Source organism: Fundulus heteroclitus, unplaced genomic scaffold, assembly GCF_011125445.2.
Source record: "Fundulus heteroclitus isolate FHET01 unplaced genomic scaffold, MU-UCD_Fhet_4.1 scaffold_45, whole genome shotgun sequence".
Taxonomy (NCBI): Eukaryota; Metazoa; Chordata; class Actinopteri; order Cyprinodontiformes; family Fundulidae; genus Fundulus; species Fundulus heteroclitus.
This window is the reverse complement of record NW_023396868.1, coordinates 596,646-619,253: the sequence shown is the minus strand read 5'-3', so window position 1 is coordinate 619,253 and position 22,608 is coordinate 596,646. Positions and strand designations below refer to the sequence as shown.

The 22,608-nt window shown below is 39.8% G+C and overlaps 1 protein-coding gene across 9 annotated transcripts in view; it reads left to right on the top strand.

Moving 5' to 3' along the window:
* szt2 (SZT2 subunit of KICSTOR complex) overlaps positions 1-22,608 on the top strand; it is a 201,433-nt gene that overhangs the window by 121,232 nt on the left and 57,593 nt on the right. For 6 of the 9 annotated variants that reach the window (XR_004929430.1, XM_036131637.1, XM_036131636.1 and 3 more), the window contains 6 exons: positions 721-818; positions 947-1,079; positions 2,239-2,369; positions 3,564-3,611; positions 4,385-4,506; positions 6,800-6,985. Coding sequence is in view for 8 of the 9 variants with exons in the window: in XM_036131637.1 (XP_035987530.1) it covers positions 721-818; positions 947-1,079; positions 2,239-2,369; positions 3,564-3,611; positions 4,385-4,506; positions 6,800-6,985 (718 nt within the window). In the remaining variant the exon portion in view is untranslated. Of the gene's footprint in view, positions 1-720; positions 819-946; positions 1,080-2,238; positions 2,370-3,563; positions 3,612-4,384; positions 4,507-6,799; positions 6,986-9,373; positions 9,465-22,608 lie in introns of all 9 variants that reach the window. The other 3 variants (XM_036131643.1, XM_036131639.1, XM_036131640.1) reach the window with 3 other exon arrangements.

The following is a 22,608-nucleotide window of genomic DNA, read 5'->3' as shown; positions in this document are numbered from 1 at the left end:
GATGTCATCTGTTGAGTGAAGGGCACCAGTCCTTCCTGCAGTGAAACATCAGTAAAACCCAGGATGGGGTTCTCAGGCTTCCAGGCATCCTCCATGTCCGCAATATGTAACTATGGACGTTTTGGCCAACCACGTTAATTAAGACCTTTGTCTCTGAGAGCATTGGAAATTGTAATCTGACTTTTGATGATGGGAATAAATGGCTTTTTACCATCTGAGTGACCTTTCATGCCATGTCAGTGCAGAATTTGGTTCACTTTGCATGGTTTCAGCCAGCATCTTTACAAGATATTTAGCTTTTGTTCTGTGGTTGATACAGTAACACATGTTCATCTCCTGGACACAGAGATGATATGATGGCTAGACATTCCTGTGCTGTTTTTATTAGCATTTTTGCTAGGTGCGCCTCCAGTTAAATCAAAACCTTACAAAGACATGATGTCATCATGTGGGATTTACTAGTTTATTTTAAAACATATCAATCTTAGTGCATTTCTTCTTTTAAAATTTTTTTTTGTAATCCACCGATTTAATGTCAGACAATGGTTGGGAAAAAGAACTGCGCTTTCTTATATATATGTCCCTAAATTTCTGGTTCAAGTGTAACAGGTCACTTATGGTTAAACATTGCCTCCAGTAATCAGCATATGAGGTTTAACTATGAGTAAACGCCTGTCAGAGGTTCTATAAATGAGGCAGGGCCATGTTGTACTCTTTCAGGAGGCATGTCTCACAGTTGGAGGAGGGAGATACAGGCACTTTACATCCTGTCTACCAGGATACCTGCCAGTCCTGGGTCACTTTCATGGCTAAACTTGGTGAGTTTCTGTCTAATCTGTTAGCACTTCAGAAAGACTTGTTTCACTGCCAGCTTTTCTGTTCAATGAGCTCTCATTCGTTTTCCTGTTTCTCTTTCTATGCAATTATGATTGCTGCTGGTGAAAAGGCTGCCCGTCCATTCAACAGTGCACTACTGAAATTGCATCCAACTTCCTGCTGCCTTCCATCTTGACAGAAATCAGCAATTTGGTCAGCTCTCTGGCCAGTGATACAACAGTGAAATCATTTGAAAGGACCACGTGAGTAGTTTGCTCCAAATTGTTGTATTCTGCATAGACTCAGTGCTGTGAATCAGTCATGTCTCATTAGTGGACTACTGATAAGGGTGTGCTGCTGCTTCTTTGCAACAAAGGAGACAGTTGAGGCCCCTTGGGGGCCTCCTTTTGGAGGTTTTCCAGGTGCGTCTATCCCTGGGAATGCCTTAGGGGCCCAAAATTGAGCTGGAGGATGTTGCTGGGAGAGGGATGTCTGGGTTTCCCTCCTGGACCTGTTGCCCCTACAACCCCATCTTTGATAAGCAGAAGACAATCGATGCATGGAGGGATGGATGGAGAAATGTAGGCTTATGACAAGACTTTTCTTCTAAATGCTTTGACCAGCTCACCCAGAAAGTCTCTGTAATTCAACATTAAATTACATTTAAATGTAAAGTTTACCCATTTAGATATAATTGCAACACTTTAAAATAATAATTATACAGTTTTCATTGAGGTTCTGTTGGGAACCTATGACTAGTCAATATCTTACATTCTGTAGCTAGATCTTAGTTTTTTATGATGAAACAATAGTTTGTTTCCCTGGCAAAAAGTAGTAAAAGTGATTCATGCAAATGTCATTTTGTCTAACTTAGACTGTCGTTTTTAAGAAAGTTTTAATTTCTCAAAAACTTCTCGAAACATCCCATCCCACAACTATCCATCCATCCATTATCCAACACGTCTATCCCCATTGGGGTCGTGAAGGGTGCTAGTGTCTATCTCCTGTCAGTGGGCGGGAGGCGGGGGTACACCCTGGACAGGTCACCAGTCCATTGCAGGGCAACACAGAGACAGACAGGAGAAATAACCATTCACACACACTCACACCTAAGGAGAATTTAGAGAGTCCAATTAACCTAACAGTCATGTTTTTGGACTGTGGGAGGAAGCTGGAGTACCCGGAGAGAACCCACGCATGCACAGGGAGAACATGCAAACTCCATGCAGAAAGACCCAGGGCAAGGGTAGGACTTGGACCCAGGACCTTCTTGCTGCATGGCAACAGTGCTACCCACTGTAACACTGTGCAGCCCCATCCAACAACTAATCTCACACAAATTCTGCAGTGCTTTATTTTTTACATGTCTCTCTGTTTCAAATGCCACAAAATAATTTTCTGTGTTTTCCAAACCTTTTGTAGCTGCCCCACCACTGGAGATGTGTTTGTTCCATTCCCTCTCGTCCAGCACCTCAGCCACCCTCCAGATGCTAAAAGAAGCTTCATTCTGATTGGCCGAAACTTCTACCAGTGGCACTGTTGCACAGAGCAAGGTAACTGCAGCAGTCTGTTGTTCACAGCAATGATTTACTGGCTAAACATCCATCAAACCCACTGATCGGTAATCCAGCTTTATTACTCACGAGACTGATATTTGCTACTGTTTGCATGCTGTAAAGCTTTAAGTCACATGCAGCAACAACATACTTTGCTCTTTAAAAATAGCTCTGAGCTGACGTTTCTGGCATATTTAGTCTTTTAGTTCTTAAAAGAGACATATTATTAAGTTTATAATTTAATAAAGTGATCATATCTAATCATGTTCAAAATGCTTTGGTCAAAGTACCACAGAGAGGCAGTGCCAACCTGGTCTGTTCTTAGAAGCTCAGATGAAAGCAGCTCTTCTTCAGTATGTTTTATCATTGCTTTGCTCAACTATGCAACTTGAATTTAAACAAAATAAACACCAAACGCCTACAAAAAATAGTTTTCATCCACAGGAAGGGGGATCAAATTAAATAAAAGGTGTTTCTGCCTCAGAGTGGCCCATATATCTTCTTCCCTATGCTTTGTTATAGTTTTTAAACACTGACAGAGAACTCCCAAAATGGACTAATGCCTAAAAACAACCTCATTATCACAGCAGAATGCTAGTTGCCTGGGCATGTAATTACAACTTTTGTTGTAAACAGATTATTGGTAGAGTATTATTTGTGACTGTCCCTCTGACGTTATTATTACAACATAACTGGACAAAGCAGCAAAGAACTAAAAGTTAATGAGTTCTCCATTAGTTTTTAGTTATTTCTTTGGATCAGTGAAGTCATCCAGATTTGAACAGCTCTTAACCATTTTCATTTGATAAATATAGCTTAGATAAATCAAGCCTTTAGATTTAATGGTCTCATCTAAAGGTGTGGCCAAAATAAAAAATGCCAGGGGAGAAATCAAGTTGTTGAGACGTTGTATGAGGAGAGGATTGTGATAAATGTTTGGGGAAATATCAATAAAGTTCTTTGTGCAGCTTTAACCTCCTGCGTACTGTGAAAGGTCAAGGCCATGCTTCGTGTCAAAGCTTTGAACATGCTGTACCTGCTGCTGCTCTCTGATGCTGTGTTTCTCTGTCCATGCCAGCTTTCTAACACCCTTGTGTTATTTTGCAAGCATTTGCTTACATCAGTATGTGTCGAGCTGTGTTTTATTGTCCATCTTGCCTTGCTGTTTGTACCATCTCTGTTTGGCTGCAGAAGACTGTTCAGATGAGGAAAGCTCCCCAGGGCTAAATAGGTTCACACGTAAGTTTGGCTCTGAGCTTAACAACAATACCGGTCAAATGTTGTACATTTATCTTTAAGGAATGTTACTGTGAATAATCTGTCACAGAATTAAAAGGTGTCTTGTGATATTAATCTTGTTTACCTGAAGCATGAAGTTTCAGACTAGCCGTTTCTGTTGATAAACCTGCACAAAAGCCTGAGAGCGGTCTTCAGACATTTCCTTAAGCAGTTAGATGGCACCAGAACAACGAAAAGCAATTTTATCCCAAAAAGTGGCGAAACCAGAGTGTGAAGTCCTGGTGTAGCACTAAAGCTCGGCCACCATTCCACATCCTGCAGGACTCTTCTAAAAACTACTGTGCTGTTTTACTGTTTTTTGGTACTGATATCTCCTCATCGTTTTCTGTTTCCTGTCTGCTTTTATTTAATGCCTCAGAGTATCTGTTTACAGCTTATTTGCAGAACATATAAATACCATTATAGTGTTTTGTCCTTAAATGCTTCTATAAGTTCTCCATTGCTAATATTGTGAAACAAAACCTAATCACTTAGCTTTCTTGGGAACTGTGCTGACTGGTCATCAGAGCTTACAAACAGCTACCTAGTAGTCAAAGCCCCTTTGAAAATGAAATAAGACAAGTTGATGTAACACTCCTGTTATTGTAATAGCTTCTGTTCACCATAGTTTTTTTGTTCAAAGAAGGGAACGCTTAATAAAGAGCCCATATTAAAGCACTGTAAGTTGTCATTTTTTGTGCCATTTCATTAAGTTTCCTCTTTTTGCTGCCCAGCTCACAAGGGCTTCCAACGCTTTGAGGCTCTGGAGCAAAGTGATTTAATCAGTCCTGGTCAGGCGGAAGCAGGACAAGCTCCCCGACAGAGGTTCCTGTTCATCAGCATTGTGGACAAAAAGGTAATGGCCTCCTTCAGTGCTTAATTGTGTGACCACTGCTGTGGCCCTGAGGGAGGAACTCAAAAAACCATCTGGTTTGTAATAATGTTGACATGTAAATGTATTAATTTTTACTACTTGGAATTAGGTTACCACAAGGCTTGTATTTCCATCCATCCATCCATTTTTCATCCATCCATTCAGCCGCTTAATCCCTCATGGGGTCGCTGGTGCCTATCTCCAGCTGTCAATAGGCGGGTGTTATGGGAGTTCTGAACAGATAACTGACTTCCCTGAGTTACTGAAGGAGGAGACGGTGGAGTGATATAGTTCCAACACTTTTATTGAGAAACAGAGCAGAGATCAAATAGATGGAAAGTAATCGCCCCCACTGTTCCGCTGCAGTCTGCGTCTGCCCTGTCTCTGCCTGCCTCGCTTTTCGGGCTTCCCCTAATACTGCACCGTGGCCTTGGTTTGAGACATAACAAAGACAGTCTATCATAGACAATAATCATTCTACGCAGCATTCAGCCTTACACTCGGCAAACAGTGGAACTTATACACAGACATCAGGTCTCCAGGCCTCCTCTGTCTGAGTGGTGTGAGGCCATAGTGACTTCAGAATAATAATTCTTATAACAGCAGGGTACACCCTGGACAGGTCGCCAGTCTGTCGCAGGGCAACACAGAGACATACAGGACAAACAACCATTCACGCACACACTCACACCTAAGAACAATTTATAGAGACCAATTAACCTAACACTCATGTGGGACTGTGGGAGGAAGCCAGAGTACCCGGAGAGAGTACCACGCATGCACAGGGAGAACATGAAATCTTCATGCAGAAAGACCCAGGGTTGGACTTGAACCCAGGACCTTCTTGCTGCAAGGCAACAGCGCTACCCACTGCCCCAATGTGCAGCCCAAGGCCTGTATTTGTCATTGCCAATTATAAGTGAAAGATCTTACAAAGCAATCTGAGCTCTGCAATGTAGCAACACAGATCTTAGGGTTATATAAAGATGCAAAGATCACATGTGGAGTTTTTCAAGGCTCAGGTCTTGGTTCACTTTTAGTCAATATCTGCATGCTAACTCAAATTACATCCAAGTTATATCCTGCCAATTAAATGTCTGTGTCACCACATGACCCCTGTCATTTCCACTCCCCTGACCACAATATCAGCAAGTGGAGGGATTGGAATTCCCTGTATCTTAATGTTTTTGGGCAATATTAATAATGTTTGGGATAACTGCTCCAGAGGCAAAAAGGTACAGAGCATTTAGTAGGTGTAGTTTCGGACACTGAACCAAATTCTAACAGCTTCGTCTATGACTAAATCAGCCTACTGTTAAAACAATGCAAGAAATAAGGGATTTCTGTTTAAGAGGCAGGGTGAACTGAAACTGATGCAAGTGTTTATTTTCATCAGGTTAGATAGATATGTGTCATTACAGGCATTAGTAAAAGGCAGAGAGGGACAGTTCATCCAAAATGCTGTTCCCAAGGTCCTGATCAGCAACAGGAAAATCATAGTAGTCCCATGATATCAAGCCTAATTCCAAGATTAGAACTGCAGAGTTTTTAAAACTTATCTGTCATGAAGCACTGAATGATATTTGATCAGGTATTGGTCAGGGGACAACCATCTAGACCAGGGGTCTGCAACCTGTGGCTCCAGAGCCGCATGTGGCTCTTTACACCTTCAGCTTTGGCTCTTAAAAACTTTGAACAAAAATGTGAGGGGGAAAAAAATTGGTCAATGTTTCTAAATGTAAAGGTAATTTAAAATTGCGAGCTTTAAGCAGCATTTAGTTCTGAAATATATGCATAACATTTCCAGAAAGAAAGAAACTGATGGTGTATAGAATATTTTACTGTAGATAAATGAAGTATCTTTTTGTCTGTAAGTTGCAAATAGGTTGTAGGTTGCTTTTTCATCATTTTAATGCTATTTGCTATAAAAATCAAATGTCCAATTGAAGAAAATGCATTAAACCTAAGCATAAAATTAATTGGTTAAATAATAAAAACGTTTGTGGCGCTAAACAAAATGTGTTTAGATTGACCGAGGGCAAAAATGGCTCTGCGGGTTGTAAAGGTTGCTGACCCCTGATCTAGACATTGAGGTCATTGCTTAGTCTGTATTTCCTGAGCCAGACATTTACCCGGTGAGGTAGCATTTGTGGAACAGACTCTGACAACCAGAGATGTGCAGAATCTGTTAGCGCTTCAAATGCTGACTGCAAATACAAAACATATGTGTGGTCCTAACCTTTATCTAATACTCCTAGTGTGTCTGTTTTTGTAGCTGACTCTGTACAGCTATAACTGGTCTGTGGACCTGGGCGCGTCTCTGAACCGTGAGCTGGTGCGCCTTGTAAAGTGGCAGAACGCGAGGGCCCACGTTGTCAACTGCCTCTTCAGCCAGAAGATGGGCCTCTTCCACCACTACTGCTTTTCTGATGCACCTGTGCAAGAACTGGACTCCAAGCTGGTATGTGCAACTAACCCATACAGTCACTGAAGTGGTCTGATAGGATCAGCACTGTTGAACATTAGCATTATCACAGCCTGCCTACTAGTGCTGCAGCTGGAATGCAACCATGTTAGGGGAAATAAAGGTAACATCTCATAATAAGCAGTATTGTCAAAATGTGTGTGTGCTCCTTAGGTGTAAAGCTTTAAGATGAAGCTTATGTGTCAGTTTATAAAGATACAAACTGACACATATGCAGCACACAGCTTCAGTGCTCTTGTAAGTTCCTCATTGAGCTGTAGTCTCAGTTTGAACCCATTACAACCCAAAGGACCTGTTCAATCTCTCAAAGCAGCCGTTTGACATTAGGTGAGTTTGGGTTGTCATGACAATACAAACATCAGCTGCCACGGTAGTGGCCGATTTTTTAAAAGCTGGTTTTTGGTCCCTAACAGTAAACTGTAAACTCATTCAACGGCTCCAACACTTCAGTAAGGCATTACGCTTTATATTTTTCTACAGATAGTTGTTAAACACATTAAGACAATAGGTTTGACATTCATGACACATCAGGGTCTACGCTTTAAAGTAAGCAAGGAAAGAGAAACATGATCAGTTTACAGTATTTTTTTCATAGTGATGAGAGAAGTGGACATTTTACCATATTTTAACATTAAAAGACATTAAACTGATTGGATGTAAAGCATATCATTTCATAAAAGTAGAGAAAATTACTACAGCCCTAACTCATTCAAGATTCATGGCGTCTTTGTTGTCCCTGTAGAGAATTTTGTTGTAAAGCTAGCAGTAATAAGCAAGCAATTAAATAACAATCAATCAGACATAATAATAATAATAATAATAATAATAATAATAATATTATTAATAATAATGTCCAATTTGTTTCTTTCCAAATAAGGTCAGATTTTAGGACCTTACATTTGTGCAACTTTAAAGCCCCAGTGTGCCCCAGATTTTCACACTGGAGCCCCATCTATTACACACTTAACGGCCTCGCCCTTAAGTGTGTAATAACTACTACAGATGCTGTGGAGTGTCATAAATGTGACCATGTCAACATGCCTTGCATGTATTTGCGACTAAGCTGCTGCTAATACCTACGGTCACCATGCGAAATGTTTTTTGGCACTGTTGCCAAGTCTGCATATTATAAGCGGACCTAAGCTTGTTTTTGTCTAAAGTCACTTGTAAAATCAGTGAGGGCGGGTTGCAGTTTTTTGGGCTCGTTTCTGAATATGCAGTCGTGTATTTGAGCTCTAAAAGAGATAAGGGAGTAAGTAATAGGCCTATTTTAATGTTGTTTTTTTACTGTTAAGATTGTCAAATTTTTAAAGAGAACTTTAATTCTCTTGTTGTGACGCAATACCAAGGTAGCTAGCATCAACTGTCACTGTAACGCTAATTTTATTTTATTTTTTTAAATAAAACATGTTTGCTTGTACAGTGTGTGGTGTCCGGTCAGACAACAAGCACAACACACCACACATGAACAGATTTCCCTTAGGATCATTCAGATGTCAGACGGGAAATCTTGTGAGTCCTCTCGAGATCAAAACGTGAGTTCAGAGTAAATAAACATGAACGATCAATTCAATTCAATTCAATTTTATTTATATAGCGCCAAATCATGAAACATGTCATCTCAAGGCACTTTACAAAGTCAAGTTCAATCATATTATACAGATTGGGTCAGATTATACAGATTGGTCAAAAATGTCCTATATAAGGAAACCAGTTGACTGCATCAAAGTCCCGACAAGCAGCATTCACTCCTGGGGAAGCGTAGAGCCACAGGGAGAGTCGTCTGCATTGTACATGGCTTTGCTGCAATCCCTCATACTGAGCAAGCATGAAGCGACAGTGGGAAGAAAAACTCCCCATTAACGGGAAGGAAAACCTCCGGCAGAACCGGGCTTAGTATGAACGGTCATCTGCCTCGACCGACTGGGGGTTACAGAAGACAGAGGAGAGACACAACAAGAGAGACAAAAAAGCACAGAAGCACACATTAATCCAGTAATCTGTTCTACATTAGATGGTAGTAGTGGGTGAGCCATCTTCTCTGGATGGTGTCACAGTTAACAGAACGCCAGACCAGGTGTACCTACTATGAAGATAAAAGTGAGTGAACAGAAAGTTAAAGCAGAAATGACAACACGTAATGCATAATTGAAGAACAGTAGAACTCTATAGAGTGAGAAAATTAGATCCTGATATCCTCCAGTAGCCTAAGCCTATAGCAGTAAAACTATAAAGGTAGCTCAGAGTAACATGAGCCACTCTAGTAATAAGTTTTGTCAAAAAGGAAAGTTTTAAGATTAGTCTTAAAAGTAGACAGGGTGTCTACTTTAATAATGGCGATAGTTTGTGGTCTGATTTTAATAGAGAAAAAGCATAACCAAAAGAAAAGCCGTTGGTCAAACAAGCGGGGACAACGCCCCTGGGGGTTCTACGCTTGCTGCACTATCAAATGGAGGTGAGTTGTGATTTTTTCCTCTCAGGTAATCCCTCACCTCACTTTCTGATTGGCTACGCGTCACATTCAAAAGGCTGGTGCTCGTTTGTCTTTGGGGAACACCACACAGTAGGACATTGGAGCAAGACAATCCAACATCTTAAGATATTCTCTTAAGATTATTTAAAGAGACACACCAATAATTGGTGAGATCAGGGCGAAAATCGTGCTAAAAAGTCTAGTTCACATGGCAGGATTTAACGTTTGAGCCAGCGCAATAATTTAGAACAATCAGGCAATGACCGGAACTTATTTTATAAGTGTCCTGTATCACTTTTTAAGGGACTCACTGCAGCCGTGGCATAAGCAACTATAAACACAAGTTATAAAGAGACCCACTTGCGCTGCTGCTCTACAGACACCATGAACCGGCCAGCTGAAATATCCCTCCATGTACACACATACTCTCTGAGACGGAGATAAGGACGAACAAATGAGCCGTCTCTGCCCGGAGGACATTTGCTGGACCACACTGCCCTGTTTCTAACAAAAGGCCAAAATAACCTTTGCTGTTATATTGAATCAACTTACCTGCTGTCCAGGGGTCCGTTCTTCGTACGTTGCTAACTCAGTTAGCTGGATTTCATTGTTGACGATTTGGCATGATCTTGGATCGTTTGGTTCTTCGAAACTCATCCCGGACTTGCTGTCATAGCAACATGTGCGCAAAGTTGAGCCTGCTGCCGAGCAGGTTTATTTCATGTAAACAGGATTAGATCGTAGCGAAGGAGATAGGGAAGTCTTTGTCTAGCCAGCGCACTTGGACCACCTAGTGGCAGAGGAAGGGACAGAATTGTGGAACACCATGTTTTTTATGTTCAATAAAAGACGAAACAAATAATGCTTTGTTCCTGTCGTTTTATATAAACAATTATTTATAAAGAAATGTCAGCAAGTCATCTTTTGCCTGCAGTAAGAGATAGTTATGTAAAGTCAGCAATACTACTATGTGTAAAATGGTGTATTAGAATTTACTCTGAAGGTCCTTTTGAAGCAACTCGATCTCTAGTGCAGTGTTTCTCTTTTTCACGTTGTGGAGTTCAATTTCTCCTTTTAATTTGTATTTTTTTTAGGCCAAAATACTTTTTCTTTTGTTGAAGATGCCGTTAATATAGGGAACAGCTGGCACCTTGAGTCATTTTGTGAAAAAAAAAAAAAGGGTTAAACATGTAAAAGTAAAAAGAACCCGATTTTTTTCCAGCCTTCTTATTGGTGGCTGTTAAAAACAGACAAACACATAATTTAACAGTGGCTTTTAAAAAATAGGAAGAAGTTGCTTTTTAAAATACAGTATAATAATTAAAGGCTATCATTTTGTAGAATATTCTTGTACTTCACTTTTATCCCTTATGTTCTAGTGGGTCCCGTGGAGGCTCTGACATAAAAGAACAAAGTACTTATGAAATTATTAAAATGCAAAAATACATACTGTAGAAAGTGATAGAAACATCTAACATGGACAATATTTACAGTTAAATTTGTCTGCTGCTGTTTGTCAGCCCTCTCTCCTGGCTTTAGCAGACTTTGAGATGTTCCCTGTCGTTTTGATTGACTCAAATTCGGCATAACCTTCTTTTAAAAGCTCTTGTTCTGCTGGGAAAAAAAACTGTGGGCGTTCTTTGGCCATGCTGAACAGCCAATAGCAGCACTGCTGATCATTGTTTCTATCGATACATTTCCCCTTTTAAACAAACGCATGAACGCGCAGTTGTCTCAGATAACGCAATCCAGCCATACTAATCGTAAACAACAGGTGTGTTCGAAGAACCCAATTAGCCTGATCATAATTAGCCGGATGAAATCATCTTGGATGTCTCATTTGATCTTGGATGTTTTAAGCAACGTACGAAGAACGGACCCCAGGATTCAAAATGGATGCAACCTCCGCATCCATTTTGACTCCACGCTCGCTCATGAATTATCTCCACTAGGTAATAATAGCTAAGCTGAGATAGACTCGTGTTCTCCCAGTTATTACTTCTTTTTTTTTTCTTGGTCACTTCTGCTTCCCTTTCGCTGGGCAAAGAGTATGGGTGGTCCTCCATTTCAACAGAAAACAGCACATAGAACGATCTACAGTCGTCTTTGCTTGTTTCTACTCCTCCTCCACCAACAGTGCGTCTTCATATAGATGACAGATGGGGAAAACGCTTAAGGCTACCAGGTTTGGCCCCTACAGAAATCAGAAATGGTGACGCAACATGCCGCCTCCCAGTGGGTACACCAACACCTTTGTATTTATAAAATACTAATTCTAACATATGAGAACAATTATATTTTTGATGCGATGTTATATGACTTAGCCAGAATATGTATTTATGAAATTAATACTTGATTTTTGTTAATTAAAAGCTAATAAGTTGCACACTGTCCCTTAATGTTGGTTTTAAGCCATCAGTGGTAGTGCGTGATATTAAGTTGTGAACGAAAAGACACATTTCTGAAGTGTGTCATGAATGTTCTCCTTTGGAAATCCAAGCTTTTTGGTGCTGATGTGATAAATAACTAGTTAGATTCCTGGGCAAACCCTCAGTCTTCCAGCTCATGTCAACAAAAAAGGTTGTCTCCAATTTCAGTCTGTTTGTGGTTAACTACCTAACAGTTTTATCTCAGTGGAACTAGACAGCTCCACCCTAATTTACTGTTAATGGGATATAATTATTTACTGTTAGGCTTCAGATAGTTCTTTAAATCATTTATTTTGCTGTTTTTAACGTAATTGATCAAAAGTAGGCTACAGTTTTATTTATTTGTGTTTAAAGTTTCCAACGTTATCTTTTCGTTCTTTCAAACATATCTCCAGCCCTGCCCAAAGCCCTGAAGCTCATCATTACAGGCCTGTTGTTTCAGCAGTATCTGAGAGGGACCAGGGTAGGACAGTGTGATGTTAGTTCAGCTGAAAGGAGCCTAGAAGGGCAGCATCTGGACTTTAAATGTGGCAAAAGGCAGACTTCATCATGCAGCTGTTGTATCCCGAGGAGGATTCTTAGGCTGACTTTTACATGTGATTATGGTGTTAACTGTTTCCATAGCAGCTTAATGAATGTCACCAGTACTGACTATGATTTCAAGGATACAAGCAAAACCTTATGTGCACTAATATTTCTTATAATAGTACAGAACTAAAAGGTTACATTTAAGACCATGGCACAAAGACCTAGCAAGACAGCTGTTCCTAGTATTAACAAACATGCCTGTCAGAACATTGGTTCTGTCGGTAATGATATAAGCAAGCATGTTCCCACATTAGGATCTGAAAGTTTTTTTGTGTGCAAGATTGTCTCTCCCTGAAACTGCTGTGTAACAGTTTCTGATTGACAGCCCTCTATGCCGGGTGTGTTGTGTTCATACAAAATGGGAAGTGTTTCCCTTTGCAGCTCGTGAGATTTTAAAGTAATCTGGACCAGGAGCATGAGTTTGGGTAACTGCCGTACATCAAGGATTCTGCTGATGACCCGGCACAATTATTGGATATGTTATGCCGCAACAACGAACTACTGAGGAAACAAGTTTTATTACAGACAAAGATTGTTTGGGAAATATTTATTTATTTATTTATTTATTTTTTTAAGAAATTGACGAGAAAGATAAAATATGGCTTCACTGCAATGTTGTGATTCCGGTTTGTGTTTCTGGTTGTTTGGCATTAATCATGGCCACTGTTTCAGGCTATTGAATCACAGAAGCCTTTTCCCAGACAGGCTGCTGTGTACAGTTGTCTCAGTCATAAACACAAAACATGTCTCATTTTGAAAAAAAAACAAAAACTCAGACTTCTTACAAAAGATGTACATATTTAGATTAAATCCAAAATGATGAGAACGCCAATGTGGAATTTATACTTTGGTGTGTGCATGTTATCATACCAGGCGGAGCACTTCAGTGAGCTTCTATGCTGTGGTTCTGCTGTTGTTCTTACCAAATAACAGGAAATGTAGGTAAACTACACATCACGTGTAAAACTCAAAGCCTGCCGGCCAAATCCGGCCCGTCAAGGCAATTTATCCGGCCCTCGATAACCAAAAAAGCCATATGTCATAAAGTAGATGCATATATCCTTTTAAAGTGTAAAACGTGGCTGATACTGTGCCTCCTGTAGCGAATATTGATTTTTTTTAAATCTTATTTTGTAGTAACAGCATCCTGCCACCAATGACAGTTTTCCCACAACACATTAAAACAACCCAGAAATGTCCAAAAAGAGAAAAAGTGATACAGAATGATGAGTGTTTAAAGTGTAACTCACCTCAATATCAACTTTTTTTGCAGATAAATTGTATAAACTGGGCCTAAGGGTGCTACCTTTGTTACTGTGCATTTCTTATATTCTATGTGAACTGAAATGAAATTCTGAAATCAAAAGCATTATCTATATACGTACAAGAGGCCCTTTTTAAGGACTGTGATGCCAAAGTGGCCCAATATAGAAATGAGTTTGACACCCCTGCCCTACACGATACATGTTTACTAATGTTTCTTGATGAGTCCTAAGAGTAAAGAACAAAATCTGGCTAGGAAAAGTTGTATATATAGTAACTCGATTGAGTGTCAAATAATCAGATCTCCTGAACTTGTGTTGCAGACTACAGATAAAGTTTATCAGAGTCACATTTGTAACGGAGTAATAGACATGGAAATAATTTCCTGTTAGACATCCTCTTACAAAACAAGGCCAAAGAAGAAGAGAAAGTTAAAGTTTTTCCTCTGATGGTCTTGCTCCTTAGCATTTCTTTGCTAATGAGTGGAGATGGAACACAAAATTAGGGCAGCAGAAAATTTGCCTTAACAGAGCTTCATCTGTCAGGGTGGTGATGTAAAGCTGAGGAAGCACCAGTGCACAGTTTGTCCCCGCAGCCTGTGGCCATTGTGCATTCAGCTCTGTCATATTCAGTCATCTGTGTCCTGAGCTCCTCCACATGAACAGACGTGCCCAAACAGTCCCCTTAAGAACAAGCACGTATATGGACGGTAAAATAGATTCCATGGCTTTACTATGGGCATGGCCACACTTGGTACAAAATAATCTCCGATGCATAAAGCTTAACTGTATTTCCACTAGAAACATCCACACTGACTCCACTTTACATGGTATTTGCTCTTTGATAACGTTGAGGAATGCATGGAAACATTGACCACCAGTGGCGGCTGGTGAAAAAAAATCTTGGTGGGGCTGGCCAATAGATTTCCCTGCCTAACCCAGTACATGCATTTAAATTAAAAGTCGGAAAATTCCTACGATTCCACAATAAACATTTAATTGATAAAAAAACATTGTTCACATAGGATTATATTGGTGTTTTTGTCTTATTAAGCCTTTTCACAGACTCATGCCAGAGGGTTTGCATACATTGTACATGTACGTATATTATTACGAAACAAACGTTTACGTCTTGACTTAAACATATATCCGAGTTTTTTATTTATGTAATGATTTAAGTAGAAAAATGACTAGTGCAAAATTAAGTTGTATTTACCTGAGATGAAGTGTAGACTGCAAATTCTGCCGTGGTATGATGGCTCCTACAGTCACAGTGGGATTGTCTGCCTGCATCCTTTTCATTGAAATTGTCCATTTCTTCACCTAATAAGGGTTTCTTTATTAGGCGCCCGCCTATGCATTTAAAATGCATGGCGGAGGCCTACTACTATGCACCTAATAAGGGTTTCTTTAAAATTAGGCGCCTGCCTATGCATTGAAAACGCATGGCGGAGGCCTAGTACTATGCACCTAATAAGGGTTTCTTTATTATTATTCCATATTTTTCTTCCGTCACTGTTAATACAGGCCGAACCGTAGGGGCTACCCCCACATACTATATATCAAAACGTTTGTCTCGTTCGAACAAAATTCGCAAAAAACCTCCGAAAAATTGACATTTTCAATGCCCTACTGTCTCGTCATGCTTTCACCTACGAACACCGTTTAACTTCCAGTTTGTAGATATATCTTTGAACTACACAAAAGTGAAAACGGTATGTGGATATCTTTTATCGTTTTCTCATCAGGCCATTTCAAGTTACTGTGGTGACAAGTTTCTCAAAAAAACACCAAACAACTTCAGCCTACTCGCTCAATTTTCACTCTACGTACACAAATTATACATCAAAACGTAGGTATTTTTGTCTGCATTCAGGAAATGTAACCCTCATTGGTGTAAGATTTATAGATTTTTTTGCAAATCACCTCAGACCGGCAACAACCCCAAAGACAAAATTATCCAAAAAACAACGAACAACTTCAGCCTACTGGCTAAATTTTCACTCTACGTATACAAAAAAATACATCAAAATGTAGGCCTTTTTGTCTGGATTCAGGAAATGTAACCCTCATTGGTGTCGGATTTATAGATTTTTTGCAAATCACCTCAGACCGGCAACAACCCCAAACCCTCCCCAAATTGAGCAAGTAAGCTACAGTTGTTTGGAGTTTTGCGTGCTGCAGACAGCCAGCCAGGGCCGGTCCCAGCCACAGGCGAACTAAGGGGCCACTTGGGTGCACTGGGGGGGGGGGCCCAAGTTTTCCTTTTATTTATTTATTTTTTTTACAAGTAACAATTAAATAACTTCAGTTATACGCACCACCAGGCGGGCGCCTTCTTCAATTTCTTCAGAAATTGAACGTTCTAGTTATTAGGCGCCCGCCTATACATGCAAATGTTTTTTTTTTTTTTTACAAGTAACATTTAAATAACTTGAACAACTGATATAAATAAATGACGATAAAATAATTTCTTTCACATGTTTTGTGACAGTTTGTATTCAGACGTTTTAAGAAAACATTAAATCATTTTATGTATTGTTAATTACTTTATTTTATATTAATACATAACCTCCTCCTTTTCCTGTCAAATCCTGCCACAATTATTTCGCTGGCTCTCCTTATTATTGAAAACTTTGTAATGTAATGAGAGGTCAGGGACATCCTCCATTGGGATAGAATGGCACCTTTTTATCAATCAATCAATCAATCAATTTTATTAGTCAACTGCAATTTGCATTGCAATCGAAAATTCAGTTCCAGTACAACCGTCCATCACATACACTTAATAAACATTTTGGGGGAACGATTGACTGAGGCCTTGCGTTGCCAGGAACGCAGCCAGTCGGCCGCTGCTACATGAGCGCAAGCCGTTAGGTGCGTCCCTCCAAACTGCCCCAGATCCCGCTTTATGCAGGGTCCCCAGGCACTGCCCTTGAATCTGTTGAAGAAAGATTAACACTGGGGGAGTGGAGGGAGACAAAAAAGACAGGTGCTGCACAATTTGTGTTTCCACACAAAATTGTGACAGTTTGTATTACACCCACTGCATTGGCTGTGATGAATGTAGGAGTCTGAAATTCACTTCTTCTTAACATTTTTTAAATTTTCCAGTGATTATCAGCCACGAGTCACTTTTCTGTCCCATTTTGGATTTCACATGCTTTCCTATTGGCCTTTGGACTCCAACAGGACCTGGCAGGATGCCCAGACACAGTACAGGATTTGGACCAAACTAACAGAGTACCATCACCCGGTCATACTGGACACAACCATGTTAGCATGATGCTAACCGGAAGTAGCTCTAGGAAGGTCTCACCAACTTCTGCTTCACAGAGTTTGTACTTCCTTTAGTAGTTTGTAATGCCTTTAACATTTTTATTAACATATTTAATTTTTCAATGCTACATTGAAGTATTTAATCGTGTTTTAATAACACCAATTTTCCATGCTGCTTAGATGCAGACCTTCTCCTGTCGGCTGGTTGTGAGGAAGTCAAATCCTTTTCACTCAGAAGATTTAATTTCAAATCCCCAAGCGATAAAAGCCTACAACCAAGGAACTCGGAAGCATTGCCTTTGACGGTTACGCGCACCACCAGACGGGCACCTTCTTCAATTTCTTCAGAAATTGAACGTTTCTAGTTCTATTTAATCTTGCAATGAGTTTGCTCGTGTGGAGCTCTTGAGATCAGATTAAGCTGTATGCGGCCCCTAAACCAAAATGAGTTTGACACCCCTGCCTTAGACCCTTTGCTGGTGCAGTGGGTCCTGGGTTCCTCCAGGGCCATGATAATGCCCAGCCTGAGTATGTAGACATGTTCCTGGAGGATGAAGGCACTAATACATTGACTGGCCTCCATGGTACTCTGACCTACATCCAACAGAACATTTCTAGGTCATCATGTTTAGGTCCATCCCTCTCCACTAGGTTGCACATTAGATGTTGACATGCATCCAATTAAATTTTATATATATAGAGGCAATTCACAATACACACGAGACAAAGCAGAAACACAAAAAGCACAGAAGCACACGGTAATCCACAAATCCTTTCTATGTTATATGGTAATGGCAGAAGATCTGCCTCCCCTGGATGGTGTCACAGACCAGGTGTACCTTCTATGAAGAGAAAAAAGACAGAGAAACAAAAAGTTGAAATAACAAACAATGCAAATTGGGGAACAGTCTGACAACAAAGTGTCCTCCAGCAGCATAAGCCTATAGCAGCATAAGTAAAAAAAGATAGCTCAGAAAAACCCAAGCCACTATAAGCTTTATCGAAAATGAAGGTTTTAGGTCTAATCTTAAAAGTAGACATGGTGCCTGCCTCATGGACCAAAACTGGGAGTTGGTTCCACAGGAGAGGAGCCTGATAACTAAAAGATCTGCATCCCATTCTACTTTTGAGACTCTAGGAACCACCAGCAGAGCGCTTCAGTCAGATCTCTGATGTATGATGGAGCTTGATTATTGAGGGTTTTATACGTGAGAAGGATAATTTTAAATTCTATTCTTGATTTAACAGGAAACTAATGAAGGGAAGCTAAAATAGGAGAAATATGATCTCTCTTGTTAATTTTCATCAGAACTCTTGCTGCAGCAATTTGGATCAGCTAAAGGCTTTGAACTGGATTTCTTGGACTTCCTGATAGTACAGACTTACAATATGATGTAACAAATGCACAGATTAGTTTTTCAGTGTCATTCCTGGGCAAAATATTTCTAATTTTGGTAAAACTCCAAAGGTTAAAAAAAGAAACCCTGGAAACCTGTTAAATATGGGATTTAAAATACATGTCCTGGTCAAAAAAAAAAAGACAAATGTTTTTTACTTAATTTCCAAAGGCTAATGTCTTGTCAAAATTTAAAAGCAGAAAATTTAAGGTCACCCAGGCTTTGTCGTCATCAAGACATGCTTGTAGACGAAGTAATTGATTGGTTTTGTCAGGATTTATGGATAAATATAGTGGAGTATCATCAGCATAACAGTAGAAATGAACCCCATGGTGTCTGATAATTTCACCAGTGGGAAGTGTGCATGTGTGTATATGTGTGTGTGTGTGTGTGTGTATATATATATATATATATATATATATATATATATATATATATATATATATATATATTAGGGCTGAGCAACGATTAAAATATTTAATCACGATTAATCGCCCTGATTAATCGCGATTAATCGCGATTAATTAATCTTGGAGTTTGTATTTACAAACTCCAAGAATGAATTCAAAAGTAGTGTAAAGAGCACTTTTATTTTAATGTTCTGCTCCCATATGAACAAAAGTGTTGTAACATTTGTAGCACTTATTTTATACTGGATATTTTCAACCCATCTATTGAATTTAGTGCACTAGTTGATCTTTTCTTCATAAGAGAACAGCAAGCACTGCAGCCAAAATATGGCCTTTTTTGACCTGCTGTATATTAGCCAGTCCCTAAGCTTGATGTATCATGAAACTGTTGACCTTTTGGGTTTTGTGGTTTTTATTTTATTATTGCAATTAAATAATAATAATAATAATAATAATAATAATAATAATAATAATAATAATAACAATAATAATAATAATAATGTTCAGTGTTTTTTCGCTAATCCACCTCTTATATATTTCAATCCTTATGTAATTTTGTCTGTGTTGTGTGCACCTGCCTGTTGCTTTAATCCTATAAATTTCCACGTCGTGGGATAAAAAAAGGATTAGCTAATGTTATCTTATCTTAAATAACACTTTTTAATATATGTACTGGGTTCTTTCAAGGTCTTAATTACATGTTATGTGTGGGCTCCAGTAACATCCATCCATCCATCCATCCATCCACTGATCTACCTGGATGTTCCCTGGAGGAATGAAACGCCTCAGTTAGAGACGTCTGTGGGTCTGTCAGGGCAATGACAGAAGTTTCGTCTCCTCTCTCCGTTTCTGGGGCTCGACGTTTTCATGTTTTTTCACGTGCTTAGATAAATTTGTTGTGTTTCCACTGAAATGAACCGGCTTTTTACAAAACATACAGCTTGATTTCATTTACGGTATAAAAATAAAGCCAAACGGTGCTACTTCCCCTGTTCATGTTTTTTCGCTGCTGCGGTCTCTCTCAGCTGTTTGTGTATTAAGTTTGTGTGAGAGCTAAGTGGGCAGGCCAGGCTGAGCCTGCGTGCTGATTGGCTGGCGCCGCTGAGCCATGTACGAGAGGGGAGGGGGAGCGGGAGAGTGCTGCCGTGACAGCGCGCTGCAGTCAGCGCGCCTGCTGACTGACACTGACTGAAAGCATGTGAGCAACATGCGTTAATGCGCGATAAAATAAATATCGCCGTTAATAGTCTAATGAATTAACGCGAAATTAATGCGTTAACTTGCCCAGCCCTAATATATATATATATGTATATGTATATGTATATATGTATGTATATGTATATATGTATGTATATGTATGTGTATATATATATATATATATATATATATATATATATATATATATATATATATATATATATATATATATATATATATATATTAGGGCTGGGCAAGTTAACGCGTTAATTTCGCGTTAACTCATTAGACTATTAACGGCGATATTTTCTTTAACGCGCGTTAACGCATGTTGGTCACATGCTTTTATTTTGTGAAGGTCTGTTGCTGCGGTGTAGGGGTTTGAATCAGAACAGTAGGTGGCGATAATGCGCCAATAACCTCGCTGTCAGCCCAGCCTCAGATTCAAAGAGGAAGAAAGGTGCTGGCCGGAAAAAAACACAGCTGACATGCGGAAGGCGGTGTTTCCCGCAGGTACCGCGAGCGAGCTTAGGCGGGGCGGGGCGAGGCGAGGCGGTGAGTTGGCGGCCGGAACAAGTTTTGTGCGGAGCGGAGCGGGGGGGGGTCTGCATCGACGCCGTCGGTGAAGTCGCTTCTCGTTTCAAAGTATCCATGTATTTTTGCCTGTTTTCCCCCTGCCATTCACTATATGCGCGCGAGAAAGCAACAACAAAAAACCGCGTGTCAACGTCAAATAAACGCAAGCATATCGAGTTAGCAAGCATTTCAGTTTAAAGTTCTTCCAGCATGGAATATGACAGAAACAAGTTAGTTGGAACCACTGCCAAGTTAAACTTTGGTATTGAACATAAAATGGTAATGCTGCTCCCTGCTGTTACCTCAGAAATTGCCTGTTTTTGGTAGATTTTTTCCCCATAAAGAGAATTCCCTGTCAGTGGCAATAAGCTTTAATTTATTATTATTGCTATTTTTTGTTTTACATGTTTAAGTTGAGCTTTACACTAAATATGTGTTACTGATAAGTGCTACAAATGTTACAACACTTTTGTTCATATGGCAGCAGAACATTAAAATAAAAGTGCTCTTTACACTACTTTTGAATTCATTCTTGGAGTTTGTAAATACAATGCGATTAATCGCGATTAATCGCGATTAATCAGTGCGATTAAATATTTTAATCGTTGCCCAGCCCTAATATATATATATATATATATATATATATATATATATATATATATATATATATATATATAAAGCGAATTGGCCCATGGACTGAACCCTGTGGTACTCCACAAGTGACCTTAGAGTTCAAACAAGATTTATTGTTAACATGAACAAAATGGAATCCGTCAGACAGATAAGATTTAAACCAGCCTAATGATTTTCCCTTAATCCCTACAGTATGTTCAAGTCTTTCTAGGAGAATATTTTTGATCAACTGTATCAAATGCAGCACTGAGATCTGCAGATCTTCTGCCATTTTCAAACTATAAGGCGTCCTTTAAAATCCTTACATTCTCTCAAAAATAGATGGTGCACTTTATAATCTGGTGCGCCTTACATATGATTGCCATTGTGCTTACTGACCGATTTTTATGTGATACAATGGGCTCAAAATCTGTGTATGTCCACGCGTACTCGAACCGTACTCAAGGTGGACTCTGCGCAGACACCACACGTACAGGTACATGTCATACTATAAACTTCTCAGAGGTAAGAAGTCTTTACATCAAACTGTTTCATATGTGACACCAAGCATGTGGTCGCAAGGATTCGCGGCATCACAGTCCCCCTCTGTTCTCATTGACAGATGTGCAGTGGAAGCCTGCTGGAAAAAAAACGGCTCTAGGTGCTCAGCTAATCACACATTTTACCATCCGTTCCGCCACTTAAGCCCAATGGCAGAAAGTGTGGGAATTGTAGAAATCTGAACTTTTAATAGCCTACAGTCTATGCTTTTCCATCTTTCCAGCAGTCTTCAGAACCTGCCTGGCACAGAATATTTTGTTTTATAAAAGAGATTAGGTTTTTGTTGATAAAATGTGTTATACTTCAGAATTAAGTGCTATTTTGAGATGCTAACGTTAGTTACTTACATTTCTCCATTTCAACAAATCAAAACTCTCTCTCCTGCTTCTGCTCAGAACTGCACTCAGCAGCTTTCACCTATTTTAGTGCAGATATTTAGTTTCTTAACTGGGACTAGTTTCGTAGCCTAGTATTAATTGTGGTAACCGCAGTATCCCAGTATGAATCAAAACTTAAATCTCGCACTCCAAGCACGCACGACCATGCACGCACACACACACACAATAGAAAACAGGCAATCAGAAAGAGGGAAGGTGGAATTTAAGGCAGCACAACCAATGAGAGTGGAGTTAAAGGGGGGGTGTCTACCTTGTCAATCAAAGGCCTGGCGCATTAGTGACTGGCTGCGGGGAGTGGCAGGCCCCACCCCCGCTGGCATGGCAGCGTTGAAATGACACAGTGAGAACGCCGAGCGTTTAATACGTAGGCACTCCGGGCGAACCTGTGCATGTACGCACGTCTGGCAGAGCCGAACT